General features: G+C 36.0%; 2 protein-coding genes across 6 annotated transcripts; one reads left to right on the top strand and one right to left on the bottom strand.

The window, feature by feature from the left end:
• Window positions 1–3,267: 3,267 nt before the first annotated feature.
• LOC100680360 (pancreatic triacylglycerol lipase) lies at window positions 3,268–13,224 on the bottom strand. 2 transcript variants are annotated; one of them, XR_004345176.1, is made up of 6 exons: window positions 13,115–13,224; window positions 5,654–5,757; window positions 5,239–5,573; window positions 5,047–5,142; window positions 4,670–4,921; window positions 3,268–3,503 (listed from the first exon to the last, which is right to left on the bottom strand). XR_004345176.1 is itself a non-coding variant. In XM_031922388.1 (6 exons), the coding sequence occupies exons 1-6, from the start codon at window positions 6,526–6,528 to the stop codon at window positions 3,400–3,402; spliced, it is 1,368 nt and encodes a 455-aa protein (XP_031778248.1). In that variant the 5' UTR covers window positions 6,529–6,596; the 3' UTR covers window positions 3,268–3,399. The 2 variants fall into 2 exon arrangements, 1 of the variants encoding a protein (XP_031778248.1); XM_031922388.1 differs by lacking the exon at window positions 13,115–13,224 and adding an exon at window positions 6,052–6,596.
• Window positions 13,225–13,866: 642 nt separating this feature from the next.
• On the top strand, window positions 13,867–15,463 carry LOC100118999 (armadillo repeat-containing protein 8). 4 transcript variants are annotated; one of them, XM_031922389.1, is made up of 5 exons: window positions 13,867–14,006; window positions 14,185–14,319; window positions 14,426–14,548; window positions 14,647–14,936; window positions 15,010–15,463. In XM_031922389.1, the coding sequence occupies exons 4-5, from the start codon at window positions 14,757–14,759 to the stop codon at window positions 15,193–15,195; spliced, it is 366 nt and encodes a 121-aa protein (XP_031778249.1). In that variant the 5' UTR covers window positions 13,867–14,006; window positions 14,185–14,319; window positions 14,426–14,548; window positions 14,647–14,756; the 3' UTR covers window positions 15,196–15,463. The 4 variants fall into 4 exon arrangements, with proteins under 4 accessions (XP_031778249.1, XP_031778251.1, XP_031778250.1 ...); XM_031922391.1 differs by having other exon boundaries at window positions 14,185–14,355; window positions 14,426–14,936; XM_031922390.1 differs by having other exon boundaries at window positions 14,185–14,359; window positions 14,426–14,936.
• Window positions 15,464–16,648: the final 1,185 nt, after the last annotated feature.

Below are 16,648 nucleotides of genomic sequence, written 5' to 3'. Positions count from 1 at the left end.
TTCTGAATCTCCCTCCAAATTTACTTGATAAAATAAAAGACACTTTTAATAGCTTACTGAAACAAAGAGTCATCCCTAAACAATGGACGGAATATAACACAATTTTAATTCCGAAGCCCGAAAATAAAGGCTATAGACCAATTGCTCTTGCCTCCAGTCTCCTAAAACTTTTGGAAAAAATCATTAAAAAGCGCTTGGACTGGTACGTCGAAAACGACCATCTTCTGCCTAACTCCCAATTTGGTTTTCGAAAACAAAAATCGACACAAGACAGCACAACATTGCTCGCTACTGACGCTTATCTTGCCCTTTCAAAAAAACAAATTTTTGCTATCTTGATGGTGGACATTGAGGGCGCCTTTGATAATGTGGATCCAAAAATCCTAATTAAAGACTTGATTGATTTAAATATATCAAATAAGATCACGGCATTCATTCAAAACACTATCAGTTTAAGAAAAATATCATTCTATCTAAATAGGAAACACCTTATTGATCAAACCACAAACAAAGGCCTTCCCCAAGGATCAGTCCTTAGTCCCATTTTGTTTAACTTATACGTAAGAAACATAACTCGAAATATTGGTGAATGTAAAAACCTTCAATTCGCAGACGACTGCGCTCTAACTTTTTCCCACACTAACCCAGAAATAGCTAGCTTAAAACTGGAAGAAGGGGTTAAAAAACTAAAAAGTTGGCTAAAAAATAGGAACTTAAACATAGCTCCTCATAAATCTAACTTCATAATAATCCATAACCACAAAAAATTATCAAAAAATATAACTCTTAAAATAGACAACACAATGTTGCAACCAATAAATCAAGTTAAATTTTTAGGAGTAATATTCGACTCAAAACTTAGATGGACTCCCCACATAAACTACATTAAAAAACGCGCTCAAAACACTTTAAATATAATTAAAGCATTCTCTAACAAATCCTGGGGAGTAAAGCCCACGATTTTACTAAATACGTATAAAGCACTCACTCGATCAATTCTTGAATGGGGATTTACATGTTTTTCAAACGCAGCAGAAACTCACCTTAAAAAACTGGAACCAACGCAAAATACGGGCTTAAAAATCTGTCTAGGGCTTCCGAAATTCGCATCCAACGATCTAACTCTTAATATATCTCAGCAAACGTCTCTCTCTCACCGTAGATCCTGTTTAATAGACAAATATCTCTTGAAATCGGCTAGTTTAAGAAAGCACTCTCTTATCCCAAAACTCCAATTATTGTCAGAAAATATAAAAAACAATAAAAAATCAAAATCAAAATTTATAATGAAATCTATAATCAATAGATATAACCTAATTAAACATAAATTCCACAACATTTTCCAAACAGACCTACCTTTAACTTATGAATTCCCATTACAATGTCAACTCAAGGAGGCAACAGTGACAACTCATCAGGATACTTTGACTGCAAACAGCGATCAAATCTCGGATCATCTCATCAAAACAAATTACCATAATTATAACCGATTCTACACCGATGCATCAAAGTCAGACCACTCAAATACTCATGGAGTAGCCTTTTATTTTGAAAACAGAAATATAATATCAAAAGAAAAAATTACAAATCTATTTACGAGTACGGAATCAGAACTATACGCGGTCCTAAGGGCAATAAGATACATTAAATCCAATAATATAGAAAATTCTGTCATTTTCTCCGACTCAAACCAGGCCCTAAATCTTATAAAAACAAACAATCCGAATGCTAAAATTCCGGCCACCGCTCTAGACTGTAAACTCAACTTAAATTTTATAATGAAGTCCGGCTTCAATATCCAACTGGTCTGGATTCCAAGTCATAAAAACATAAGTGGAAATGAAATAGCAGATAGAGAAGCCAAAGGCGCCTTCAAATTACCACTCCAGATAGAACTAAAATCCCATTGGTACCAAATTTTTAACTCTTCGATCTTGGAATCCAACAATGCATGGCATAGCGAACACTCCTACAAGATTGAAAAGAAAGGTAAAGAATACTTTAAAAAAATTTCTTTCACTCACCCCAATAACCTATCTAGAATTTTCAAAAACCTAAATAAATCACAACTAACTACATACATACGAATCCTTACAAACTCCCAATGTACACCCAATAAATTGTACGAATTCAATCTAATACCATCCTCAATCTGCGTTTGTGGACATGATTTCTGTGACCTCCGTCACATTGTTTGGGATTGTAACCAATACATTGTTACAAGACAAGAGATTGAGGACGAACTAAACAAAATTGGTCTCTCCTTACGCGATACTAACTCTATTCTTGCATCAATGAATGTACAAGCCATAAAACTACTCTGCGACTTTTTCTCAAAAACTGGTATTCGAATCTAACCGCTCTGACAGGTGATACCGTTGTTCCCTCCAAGGGATTCAAAATTCCCGCCACGCGGAGGTGAGCGGATTTCTTTGAGCCATATTCATATACGTCCATGTCACGACTACACGTACAACTCGTGAACGCAGCGACACCTATGAATGCTTGCTTAAACCAGACTATAAAAATCGCTAACCAACGAAACTTCGAAGTCGTCGATACTCCAAATATTCACTCGCAAGAACCACTTTAAGATCGCTTCCTTCAAGAGGATTTCAAAGGCTCCTTCACGAAAAACGGGGTTTTGATTTCCCGGCACCCGGAAAAAAGCAGTTGGGTCGGCATTTTGACCCTTGTGGTCCAGCCGGGGAACGAAGTAACATTCGCTCCAAACAATACAAAAAAAAAAAAAGAGAAGGGCTATCGATCAAATAACCGCAGTAAGAGAGAGAGAGAGAGAGAGAGAGAGAGAGCCAATACTTACACGTAGGTTGATCTGCAGCCTATACTCGCCCGCAAAATACAGTTGATGCACTCGAACGTATGTCTCGATTGCGCGCGCGTTCAGAGCGGAGACAAGACTCAGTTATAATCGTTGACGAAGCGAGACTCGCGACTACTATCGCGATCGGAACTAGAGCAGCACGCGAAACGTGAGCCATTAATTCGCTGACCCTTCCCACTATTGTCATATTTTAACTATACAGTGCGAAGTTTCAGGTAGCAACAACACTAGTTGCCAAATCTCTCTCTCTCTCTCTCTCTCTCTCTCTCTCTCTCTCTCTCTCTCTCTCTCTCTCAATTATGCAATAATGCATCAGGAAGGACCATAATACATAATCTATAATTATTACAAAAAATGTAGAGCTGTGCAATGTAAGATACAAAAAAGGATATAAATAAATATAAATAATGAAAAATGTCAAATTATATAAACTCAGTGATATTTGTGTTTGTAAAAAATAGTATTAACAATATATTGGCTATAGATAATTATAAAATTGATTGTTTTTCTTGTCATTTTCATTTCTATCACATTTATATAATATGATTAGTGTACTATCCAAATACTTTATCTCCAAATCGTGTTAGCAAACTTTTCTCTAGAGCTTTATCATTTTTTAGTTGTTTCTTTATTATCTTCTTCTGCTCTTCTTTCACAGCTAAAACAAAAATATACATCTTTATATATCAAGAAAACAACATAGTTTCGACTTAATTCACTCAAAATATTAATTAATAACGAATTATAATGCGCGAGACTGTAAGTAAACCAAGATATTTTATCTATACGCTCCTAACAAAATCATTAGCATTTTTCACCGCGGAAACTAAGTAGTACATTTGCATTTCTCGTGAGGACAACCAACACATTACACTCTTTTGCATTGAAGACTAGTACATTACGTTCTTTTGCATCGAAGATTACATTTGGTTTTTCGGCCTCGTAAAATATTCCAGTCCGAAAAATCTACTACTTTCGCTCCTTGTTGCATAATGTACTATTTTACGATGCTGGAAAGCCAAATGTACTAGTTTTAGACGCGAGCGTGCTAGATGTTATTAGTCTTCGTCAAGAAATTCAAACGTACATATCAGTTTTCCTTAACAGCTAGCGATGTTATGATCTCGTTTCGAAAAAGACTTGAATCAGAATCTTAAACCAAAACCTCACTACCCGAAATCTGAACTCATAACCGAGATCTTGCATTTTTTCTTTTGAATTTTTCTAAATTAGAGAACTGATATTAAGTAATACAAATTATTATTGTACTTGATTTTTAGATTTTTTGCCTAAATTTTTTCGCGGATCAACATTGACGTTTATCACGAAATCTCGTTTTGAACCGTTTTGAACGGACATTAATTCGATTGACACCGATCATACTGCACACAAATAAATACCCTACACAAACGTATTTCTGTACACGGAAAATTCTACACAGATATTTTCAACACAGAAATTAATTTTACTCCGCTGCAAAACTCTACACAAGCATACAAGTTATTGCTATACCATTGTTGCAACAATACTTAGAAACTTGTGTAGGGTTTGCAGTTAAGTAAAATTAATTTTTATGCAAAAACAAGTTAGTGTAAGGTATTTTTGTGTACAGTATGTTCGGTGTCACAACAAGACCTCGTCTGTGCTCGAAGCCATCTAAGACGCCCTTATTAGAAATGTATTACTTTTTTAAAGCTATCATTGTTGATAGTATGGTTTCTGTGTGTATGTGTGATCATTGTAAACTTGAATTGTATCTTTTTTAGTATTTGATAAATGAAGAATATTGATAACTTTTTTATAAAAAATAAAAATCACACTTACAGCAGAAAGGGTCAAGATCACCTGTCGGTACGAAAAATATACCTCCGTTTCGTGGAAAAGAAATAATAGACGTAATTCCCATTTCTGGACAAATATCTTCTGTGCAGCTGCTTCCCAAAAGTTTTTCTACGTGTTCGTACTTACGGTCCCACCTATGACCGATAAAACTGCAATTACCAGCAGCTGCATTTAGTACAGATTCCGTAAGAAAGCTATGCGATCTTCCATGGCTACATATTGAGGCTTCTACCACTGTAAAGATGTACATATTTATATCAAATTTTTTTGTTTAATACAGCTCTTTTAAATATAGTACATTATAATCCTTTTCAATAACTACTATATCTTTATATCTTTTAAAGATATTGGTTACTTACATTTGTTCGGAAGTAAAAGAAAGTCCCAGAATGATGCATTTACATTTGAACAACCAGGTTGGATCTGTCCCCCATTAGGATAAAAATCTACGAACCCTATTATAATCATCAAATCATATGATGTATAATTTAGTTTTCCTTTATTTCATTGCTTCATTCTGATCAATAGATAGGAAAAATATCTACAAATACCTAGCTGCTCGGGTAATCCTAGTCCTAAGTGTATGAGCTGTCTAGCATTAGTGTGGATAACGTCAACATATTCAGCGTCATCTTTGCCAAGCTTTAAAGTTTCGTCAGCGGTAACGAAGCATGGTTGTGCAGGATCTAAACCAGTAATCCTGCTTACATTCCAAGCTGATCTAGAAGGTTGATCTGGCCGATTCCACTGACTTTCGTGAATTCCATATGCAGCGCGTGCACTGATATGTGAGCCAAGACTATGACCTATGAAGTGAATTTTTCCCCAGTCGGCTACATTTGTAACGTTTTTATCAAATTGAAATTGTCTGATGCGAGCAAAGAGACTATAAAAATTGATTAATTTAATCAAAACGACATTTTTCTGGGGATTCACAGCGACAATTTGTTTAAAAAGTATCATTACCTTGCTATTTGCTGTCCAACAATTTGTGTATTCGCAGTGGCCGCTATGTAATTCCATGTATTACTGCCTTTGTGCCAATCTACCACAATGACGTTTACATCGTCCTGAAAATATTTTAATGAATGATTTTTCCGAAAATTAAATATCTCAGACTAGAGAGTAACTATGATATTAGTACGATAGTCGATAACTACAGGCCTCCCTTTCCTGACTTATTTTTGGCAACAAAATTTTCTATGATTATACCTGTATACAAATTGTCTACAAATATGCGTGTACGTATACATTAATTATATAAAAGAATGTGTTATTCATAAAAAATATTTGGCTTATGATTCTGATGAATTTATTCTTAAGTGTCGTAAGTATTATTTCATATAACTTATGCAAAATCTCACGTATTTTAAAAACGCGTCCTTCATATCCACCAGCCACTGCTCTTTGCCACTTGACATGAATCCATGTACCAAAACTATGGTATCACGATAGACACTATAATCAACATGTTCTAAAGTAAAATCATCTTCAATTTTGATATCTGAATATCCGGGTGTCTTCTGAGAGAAAAAATAAAAGCGTACATCCTCAGCTTCGGTATCACTGCTATATATCGTATTTGCAAATAATTTAGTTGGTAGACCTAGGCAATTTAGTTTGGCACTGTCTCTCAAGAAAACTGCACCAGTTGCGGCTACTTCGCTAATACTCTTCGATACTGATAATGGAATTTGTAGTGTTTTTTTACTATCTTTTTCTATTTTCCTTCTTTCGGAAGTAAACCACCTTGTAAGCCAGTCCCAACTCCAGCTGTTAACATTTTTCACTAGTAGTAGATGCAAGAAACCAACTATTATTACAAAAGCTAATATGTTCATGGTGTGTTAGTATGTTTTACAAGTACTAATGACAAGTTTTCTTCGACTCGAAAGTGTAGTTAAATTGAAGTAACGCAGGAAATCTTATCTGTATATAAACCTTTGACACTCGTGAATCCTAAAACGTTTACAGTGCACGATTTATTTTATTTTAAAAATATATACTGCGATAAACGTAGTGCAGAGGTACTTTTTTGTGAGAAATCAGTTAACAAAGAAAGGCAACTTTACGACGAAATATTTTGATTTTTTCGCTCATACACTCGATTCACTCGATGGCTTTCAAGCTGCAATAGAGGTTTAAATTGATATAAAAATAATAATATTGAACATTCAAAGCAAATATTTTTTAATTTTTGAGAACTCGAAACTTTGATAAAAAAATAACACGTCCTTTAATTTAAAAAAATTCTTTTACGGTGGTAGTTTGCGAACATTCTATACATACGTGCGACAATGATTAGTGCGTATATAATATGTAAATGATTCAATAAGTATAGAAACGATTCTATCATATATCTGTTAGCTCAACTTTGAATTTAATATTCTAAGGCTACGCATATTAAACATTGAAGACACGGAAGAAATAGATGGCCGAATAAAACAATGAGATATAACGTTATAACATGTCATCTTGACCTCCAGCGGCTCCATGAACAAAATTGTGCACCGTGACAGAAACTTTTTCCGCATCGCTGTCGAAATAGTCATTAAACCTGAAATTTTTGCACAAATCGTGTTAAACGTGCAGATCTGCCTGCATCAATCCGATGGTAGAGCAATATCGCTGGGTTTAAGAATCGAACTGATGTGGAATGACCTTCGACGTGCTGAACTCGCTGTAATGTAGACTTATATGAGTCATTCAACGAGATGTCGGACACTTTACTTTCAAAAAATCGAGCTCTTGTAATTTTGGAGGCACACTCACCAGACTAAGTTTTATACATGCGTTTGGACATACAATATGTAAAATACATGGGTGCCACCTCCAAACCATATGCCAACAAAAAGTTACGGCCCTGTTAAAAATAAATACATATTTTTTGTATGTATCTTTAGTACGTACTAAAAACATGTAATTTGCCTGGTAATACGTATTAAAAATATGTACTGATTTGGGACTGACTATTTTAAATATATTAAATATAAATATAAGTATTTGATGTGGCCATAAATGATGTTATTATCCTGATGGTACTTCCATTTATGGCCACATCAAATACTTATATTTATATTTAATATATTTAAAATAGTCAGTCCCAAATCAGTACATATTTTTAATACGTATTACCAAGCAAATTACATGTTTTTAGTACGTACTAAAGATACATACAAAAAATATGTATTTATTTTTAACAGGGGGGCCAATTACTATAATCACCAAAAATAGTATATTACGATACATGTGACCTATATAAGTAGCCGATTATTGCACGGTGTATATTAGCGTCCGAGCGCGGCGAGGCGTATACAATTTTATAGCACAGCTGCTTAAATCCGCCAACTCACGCCAATCCATGATCTAAGCAGTCCATTATTGTACCGCGAGGTTAGCTCACGAGCGTGGCAAGTGTGATATGCACGGTGCAATAATGGACTACTAAGGTCACGGATAGGCGTGACTTAAACGCGGATTGAGGCCACACTGTGCTGTAATAGTACATTACGATACGTGTGACTTAAATGGTTCTTTTTTACACGGCGCTAAGAGCTCGATTTTTCGACCGTGAAGTGCCCGACGTCTTGTAGAATGCCTCATATGTATATGTATAGAACTTTAGCCCAATCGTCATGCTGACCTTCGTTTAAAAACGTAAAATGTATTTACATTTCTGTTTTCTAGGTTCGTATATGTCAATGATGAACGAAAAATATATTCAATTTATTATATAAGCCGCGTGCATATAACACCGGCACACAAAATAAAAAAAGTTGTCTGCGCGAGAAATCAGACCTATCTATTTGTGTTTTTCGGGTCGCTGAATCCGAATCCGGGGTCAGTTTTACCCGATCACGTCAGGTTCAAGGTCAATTCAAGGTCAAATTGGGAAGTAACGGTTAAAAAAATTAAAATGCCATATATTTATGTTTATTTGGTCGCTGAATCTAAATCCGGAATCAGTTTGGCCCCATCATGTGGAAATTTTTTACAAACGATAAAGAGAATTGGTATTCACATGGATGTAATAAAAGTTGTAATTTGTTTTGTTATCTGAAAAGTTTAAGTTGATTTACAGTGAATGCTTTGGTATTGAAGTAGCCAATCAAAATGTAAACTGGATGCCACAAAAAGTTTGCAGTAGATGTTATACGATGGTAACACGCTGGGAAAGAGATAAAACAGAAAGAAACTTGAAATTTACAAAACCAATGATATGGTCTTCTCCAACGTGTCAAAATGACTGCTATTTTTGTATGACTAATACCAAAGGTTTTAACACGGCTACTAAATCTAAAATTGTATACGCAGACGTTTCTTCAGTAGTGAAACCTGTGAGAATAGAAGTCAGGGATAAAACTGTTAGTATCGAACCCATGGATGTGGACCGCTCAGACGAAGTAGAAGAAATGCAAGTTGATGAGTCCTGTGACGAAGAAGGTTCTGAGGTTGAAGAAGAATCTGACGAAGAATCCTCAAACGAAGAATACCTGCCAGCTAGTACAAGAAAAGCTCCAGAAACCTTTAACCAAGAAGAGTTAAGTGATCTTATTCGAAATTTAGGATTACCTAAAGATAGAGGAGAATATCTAGCGTCAGTTCTTAAAACGAAAAATCTGTTAGCAAAAGGAACAACGGCCTCTTTTTATCGAGATAGAGAAAAAGAATTTAGGAATTTTTTTACGAACGATGAAGAGAATTCGTTGGTATATTGTATAGATGTTAAAGGTTTAGTCGATGCAATAAAACCGAATACGTATAAAGACGAGGAATGGAGACTTTTTATTGATTCGTCAAAACGAAGTCTGAAAGCTGTTCTGCTTCATAACGGAAACAGGTTTGCATCCATTCCCATAGCTCACTCGACTAAGCTGAAAGAGACTTATGAAAATTTAGAAATTGTATTGGAAAAAATAAAGTACTTGGAACATCAATGGAAAATTTGTGGTGATCTTAAAATTGCAACCATGATCTTAGGACAACAATCAGGTTTTACTAAAAATCCCTGCTTCTTGTGTTTATGGGATAGTAGAGACAGGGTAAATCACTACATTAAGAAAGTATGGCCAACTAGAACACATTTTGAACATTATACGTACGCCATTGATTGACCCATCAAACTATCTTCTACCACCACTTCATATCAAACTTGGCCTCATGAAGCAGTTCGTCAAAGCTCTGGATAAAGATGGCGATTGTTTCCAGTATTTGGGAGAAAAGTTTCTCGCAATAAGTGAAGCTAAATTAAAAGAAGGTATTTTTAATGGTCCTCAAATTCGTACTCTATTTGAAGACGAAACATTTATCACAAAAATAAACGACACAGAAAAAGCTGCATGGCAAAGTTTTAAAACTGTTCGTGAGAACTTTTTAGGAAATAAAAAGAGTGAGAACTATCAGGAACTAGTTGAACAAATGTTGGAAAATTTCAAAAATTTGGGTTGCTTGATGAGTTATAAAATGCATTTCTTGCATTCCCATCTTGATTACTTCCCTCTTAATCTAGGAGATGTCAGTGAAGAACAGGGAGAACGATTTCATCAAGATATAAGTGTAATGGAGAATCGATACCAAGGAAGATGGAATGTCAACATGATGGCAGATTTTTGCTGGACACTGAAGAGAGACATTAAAACAAATAACAAAAAGAGAAAAAGAAACCCATTGCATAGGTCATTTGAAGTAAAAAGAGTTCGTTACAAGAGAAAACAGGAGTAAAGAAAGACATCGAGAGTTACTAAGCTAGTGGAAAAAAAGCAAAATAAGAAAAAAATATAAACGAAAGCAACTTTTCTCTGTACACAAGGAAGATATTATGTGATTAAATAAGATTTTTATAATTTTTCGGTATCTTTTTCCATTTTTGGAAAGTTTTGATATGATATTTTAATCGGTTTAAACTGTTTCTTCTCAGTTTGACCTCGAACTGACCTTGAACCTGACGTGATCGGGTAAAACTGACCCCGGATTCGGATTCAGCGACCGAAAAAACATAAATGTATGGCATTTTTATTTCTTTTAATCATTTCTTCTCAGTTTGACCTTGAACTGACCTTGAACCTGACGAGATGGGGCCAAACTGATTCCGGATTTGGATTCAGCGACCCGAAAAACATAAAGATAGATAGGTCTGATTTCTCGCGCAGACAACTTTTTTTATTTTGTGTGCCGGGTAAATTATAATTTATTCTAGTAGTAGATTAATGACAAAATTAGGAATTGACGATAATGTGTGGAAAATTCGAACTGTATAAGGCATGTCGTACATAATCTCGCAATGCTACAAGTAGAAAACCATTAATTTCTCAGATGTCGCAATCTGTTTTGAACATGCAGTTTATCGAACAATGCATAATGCATAAGCAAAGTTAAGCGTTTTTTAAATACATTCTGCGTCTGTAAAATTCCCTGGCTGGTTGCCAAAATGACAAATGTCCGCTTTTCGCGAAAATCAAGATAGCTGTGGATTTCATATCTTTAAATAGGCTCTTTTCAAGTCCATGAGTAGCCCCTCGACATAAAGGTGCTGCCCTTGTGCCCGGTAGGTTAGCAATTTTTGACCTTTTAAAAGCCATACTACGAGGTCGTATTACTCGAGCGAGAGGCAAAACAGCTTATTGGAAAGTATTGTTTTTCGCATTTCTGAAGCTGTCAAAAAAGATAATTTTTGCTTCACAACCTCAACTCATGAGCGCACTTTTTTCCCAATATGGACCGAGACATTTTTTCCCAGTATAATGCGGAATCTATAGGTTAACATAAGATTGCCACGGAGATTGTTTGACTTTTAAATGTAAGACTTTCAAACGCTTTAAAAAAGCACTGTTTATCCTGGAAACGCCTTAAGGGAAGGTCGAAGAGAAACTGCGATCAATTTCGATAACTTTTGGAAGTATTGATAAAATCGACGGCAAACAATGATAAACTGGTTCAAATGAAATTTCTTTAAAAAAGCAAACAATTTTAATGGTTTTTAGACATTTACAATGTAAACGTGTCATAATTATTGTAAAAAATATCAATGGTGTTCCGTCCCTGGTAGAGCGTTAACGGTTTTCGCTCGTTAAGTGATTAAAAAGTAGCTAGGAACGGTAGCTAACGGTAGCTAGAAACGGTAGCTAGAAACCTGGCTGTTGGACGGCTTATTGCCTGCTAATCCTGCGAATAACCTGTTAAGATATTTTGAGCGAACCCTCTGTCGGCAAATTATCGACCGAAAATATAAACATTGGAATAAACTCGTTGGGCAAGAGAACCCGTTAAAAAGGTCGCTCTGATAACAGATTTTTAGCTAATTTCATGCTAATTTTTAACGGGTCTCGCGTATTTCTAGCTGGAAACCCGTTAATATTTCTACCAGAGATACTGGGAGACACTTTTTCGATATCCAAAAAAAAAGAGCTTTTATAAAAGCTCATACTTTTATAAAAGCCGTATACGAATATCAGAAGCCCATACTTGGCGCATATGTGCAAATCCACGGAAAACAGGGCACTTTTAGGGGTCTGAGCGAACAAAATTTAAATTTGAGAGCACACCTACCGGACGACTTTTTTCGTTCTTTAGGTCATATAGAACCCGAAAAATATCTATTTTTTTGCCGGACAGTTTAAATTCTCTTATGAGAAATTAACATGAGCCATTAACCATTTTTAACTCACCAGTCCTCAATTAAAGCTTTCTTCGGATACTTTGATCGTTTTAATACACATTTTTGGATTGCGCCTCCGGACATTGAGTACCTACAGTTGAGCAATGACTAGTTTTTCGTTAATCTTTCTCATGTTCATTTCCCATAAGAGAATTTAAACTTTCCGGCAAAGAAATAAGGATTTCAAAATCACGGGAACGGGTTTTTCGGGTCCCATAATATGGAAGAAAAAAAGTGGTCCGGTAAGTCTGCCCTCAAATGTAAATTTTGTTCGCTTAGACCCCCAAAAGTATCCGGTTTTCCGTGGATTTGCATATATATCTCTCCTATTGCCTTTCAACCCGTTTCCATTCGTGGTGTTACGCGAGCCCTACACGCTCCATGTTAAATGATACTTATTTTAGTTCTGATACTGACCACCCCATTTAATTTTACACGTATTTTGTGGCGCCACTCATCGCGTAACACCTCGAATAGACATTCCAAAAAGGTATACATATAATACGGCGGAAAAACAACCAATGATCAAGCAAAAACCAATAATGAACTTAATTTTGCACTCGTAGACTTGCGAACTCATTCGAGTAACACGTTGCATGGATGGCATGCCGATTGCCTTGTAATTAGTCTTATTGTAAGGCGCATTTGCGGGCGAGAGTCGCAGTCTGTGCCTGTCTGTGGTATATTAGCAGTCTATTTGTGCACCGTGTGGTCGGCGCATGAGCGTGGCGAGGGCGGTGTATGCACGTGCGGCAATAAAGGGCTGTACTTACTTGTATGCCACGGATAGGCGTGACAACAAAAATTACACCATTACCATTCTACGATGGTGGTGGAAAATTCGGAAAGCGGGCGAACACATCATGATAACGCACTTCGCGCACACGTGTTGACCCCCTCTCAGTCCTCAGTTTTTAACCCCCCCCCCCCCTACCCCAGTCTATAAAAGTATATTTTTTGTAATAATAAAAATACTGACCGATGTATTTTAATTAGCTCTATCCAAAAGCATGGCCAGATTAAACTGCTCCACCTTATATTTCTAATGAAAAATGAATAAAGATTTGGGAAAAAAAAATAAATTATCTTAATTTTGATACAGCCATATCTTTTTAAATAAACAATATTTCAAACTGCTCCAAACTGCTCTACATCCATATAATACTGCTCCATAGTAATTTTTATCGGCTCCGCTATAGTTAACTGCAAAATAAGTAAAATTCATTTTGTCAGAAATGAGCTGACTGAAGCGCGTAGCGCGCAGGCGCGGATCTCATTCAGTGCCGTATTGCCGGGATAAAGTTTGAATTAATTTCAAGGTGAACAATTAATTTATATGACAAGATTAAACAGTTTAGAAAATAGTGTAGGTAACTGAGATGGAAAATAAATGAACCAAGTAACTTAATACAAGTACTTAATGATTTTATTGTTGTTGATTTTGTAAAAATATTCTTACGTTTCATAAGTACTCGAACACATATTTCCTTTTTTTCGAGTATTTGTGACCCCCAGGGCCATCTATAGGTACTGACGCTAACCCACAATCTTAATACACAAGCTAAGCACTTATAACCTATAAATATATTTATTTCGGAGCTTGGAGCATGTACCGTTTCGGAGCACAATACTTATTTGTTTATTAATCACATAATATAAATAAAGGTATCTATAATATTACAATATTTTACTGTTCTACTTTTCACAAACGCTTATTTCACTTAAATTCAGTCTTAAAGTTAATACTAAAACACAATTTTCAACTATTGAAATTTCAAGTTAGAATTAATAATAGTTTTTTATAACAAGAGCACTCTTTAACGTTTAACATACAAAATTGCAGAAACTTTGAATGATGGCAACTGCTTGTCGGATAGAACAACACTATTTTTCAAGAGATCATTTTTTTCAATCCATCGCTTTTGAGCAGTATAGCAGTAAGCAACGTAGTGGCCTATTTGACTATCACCCATGGGTGGTATGTATCGTATTACACCTCCAAGGATATCAATTTGTTGGTGAATTGTGATTTTTGTTGGTATGTTGTTTAAATTTGTTGTTAAATTCTGTATATCTATTTTCAGATCTTTAGCATAACCTGAGCTGGCAACCAAGTGTTCAACAGCTTCGAACCACTTTCCAGGATCACGCCGTTTTTTTTTTCTAGAGTCCGGAGGAGTCGAACTTCTCTGCTCTTTAACTAAAAGGTCAGACCCGGCGCTGAGACTGAATGGAATCTGGGCTCTGATGAATGTAGCTTTTCAAGCAGAGCAAAGAGTAAAATCGCCGATATTAACGTGTTTAGGAACTGATCAAATTTTTCGTCTACTCGCTGATCCGGAATTGGCTGTCTTGATGAAAACGTTAGACTTATTAAGAAATCCCCTGTCAACCAAAACTCACATGGATTGAATCATGGCTGATCATGCGGCGCATGTAATGCAAGCTGTCATTTTGGCTTTCGAAGATCCAGTTCATCCTGCAGATGTAAAAGAGCAAGCGCTTTGTATTCTGGCCAACGACGCAGACGGAGACCGAGCGAGAGACCATATAATGGCAAACGAAGATGTTTTGAAGAAACTTATGGATTACATGGTAAATATTTTTAACTATATTTAAAGTAAGAGTTAGTATGTCAATGACTTGTAATTTTTATGATTCGTTTCAGATGCAGAGCAATGTCAAACTACAAGTAGCAGCAATATTTTGCGTTTGCAATCTCGTTTGGAGAGAGGAGGCTGGAGCGGCGCAGCGTCAGGCTCGTTTGAAAGAATTGAGTCTATATAGGATTTCACTGCAATTGCGACGCACGAAGGACACACAGCTATTTGATAAGTACGTTGACTATTTCTAGGATGAAAACGGTTTTAGCACAGTTTTTCGATGCTTGAAGATTCAACGAAGTAAGGGGCTCAACGGTGTTTACAGAATATATAATCATTACTAGGACGTTTATTAAATTATTAAATAGTATAAATAAGGCCCATATTATAAGACCGATGCGCGTTATTATATACGATATAAGTCAGTGGATCTTATCATGAAATTGTTGCTAGTAAGTTTGTAAATTTTATTGTAAAATAAAAGAAAAATCTAAAACCACTTATCACATAAACTATAAATGCAAAGAGTTTTCATTATTGACTGCTCCGAATGTCTGTATCTCCCAAGTTCATTGAGGCTTCCGATAAGCAAATTGCCGTTTTCAAAGTTACAAACACGCGGCGAAAAGCTTTTTGTACGTCTCGCAGTATGTGACCCATATTACGAAACGCGACGTGACAACTTGTAAGCAAATCCATATAGCGTCGTTCGCGTCGCTTCGTTAATTAATCTTTCGCGCATCTGCTCATCCGGCGAGTTTCTCGAGATGCGGGAAAATCCAAAATTAGAGGAAGAAAAAAACAAGGCTGCAGGGATTCCAGAAACGATCCGTGTCCTGATCGAGATCCCCTGCTGATTCGCGCATGCTCGATATAGCGAAAGAATAGACGTCGCAACGAGCCGAGTCATAATCAGCCCCTTACATACGCTACACGCTATTGTCTTTCTTCGGGAAAATAGTTCGTCTCTTGGTTTTTCGCGTGTTTCCGTACAAGTTTGCATTTAAATGAGCGCCGAATATCGAGGACTCCAAAAGCGACGTGTACACCTCCTGCGAGGATATCCCGGCGCTGACGTGGTTTTATTTTTGGAACAGTGATTCGCGCGGATAATTAGATCAGGATCTTCTCTAAGTTATGGAAATTTGAAGTTGAATAAATTTATTTTACTGTATTGATATTAGTAAACTTGAAAAAATATACTTTTCGATGCAGTGTGTGTCAAGTGCCGCTTTACGCGTCATACGAATTTTTAGTCGCAGTTTACACGCCCTGAATTGAAAAACAATATTTGATGCACGTGCGAAAGATAACTCTCCCACTCGTTTGACTGGCAACCTCACACGCGTGCCAGAATCAACTATTTCTCACTACCTATTAGTATTATAAAACTACCATCGCTATTTCTTAGATTATCACAGATTATTTGACTAAAAATCTCCTTCTTATAGTTAATACAGTGGCACCTAAGGCAGAATCTAAAATAAAATACGTTTTCATTAAACACCATTGGCAATACATAATAATAAAAAAATGTATTTCGTTAGAAACTTAGTTTGTAACACGTGAATTCTTTACCTTAATTTAAACTTTATCCCGGCAATACGGCACTGAATGAGATCCGCGTCTGCGCGCTACGCGCTTCAGTCAGCTCATTTCTGACAAAATGAATTTTACTTATTTTGCAGTTAACTATAGCGGAGC

The sequence above is a fragment of the Nasonia vitripennis genome, assembly GCF_009193385.2.
Source record: "Nasonia vitripennis strain AsymCx chromosome 1 unlocalized genomic scaffold, Nvit_psr_1.1 chr1_random0015, whole genome shotgun sequence".
Lineage (NCBI taxonomy): Eukaryota > Metazoa > Arthropoda > Insecta > Hymenoptera > Pteromalidae > Nasonia > Nasonia vitripennis.
Note: the sequence above shows the minus strand (reverse complement) of the source record. Positions and strands in the feature narration are given on the sequence as shown.

Bases quoted from the DNA above. Each gene is read 5' to 3' on its own strand.
- LOC100680360 (XM_031922388.1), bottom strand. From the start codon at position 6,528: ATGAACATATTAGCTTTTGTAATAATAGTTGGTTTCTTGCATCTACTA. The intron at 5,574-5,653 runs GTAATGATACTT...CAATTTTTATAG, and splicing joins GTTGGACAGCAAATAGCAAG to TCTCTTTGCTCGCATCAGAC. The intron at 5,143-5,238 runs GTATTTGTAGAT...TGATTATAATAG, and splicing joins AGGATTACCCGAGCAGCTAG to GGTTCGTAGATTTTTATCCT.
- LOC100118999 (XM_031922389.1), top strand. From the start codon at position 14,757: ATGGCTGATCATGCGGCGCATGTAATGCAAGCTGTCATTTTGGCTTTC. The intron at 14,937-15,009 runs GTAAATATTTTT...GATTCGTTTCAG, and splicing joins AGAAACTTATGGATTACATG to ATGCAGAGCAATGTCAAACT.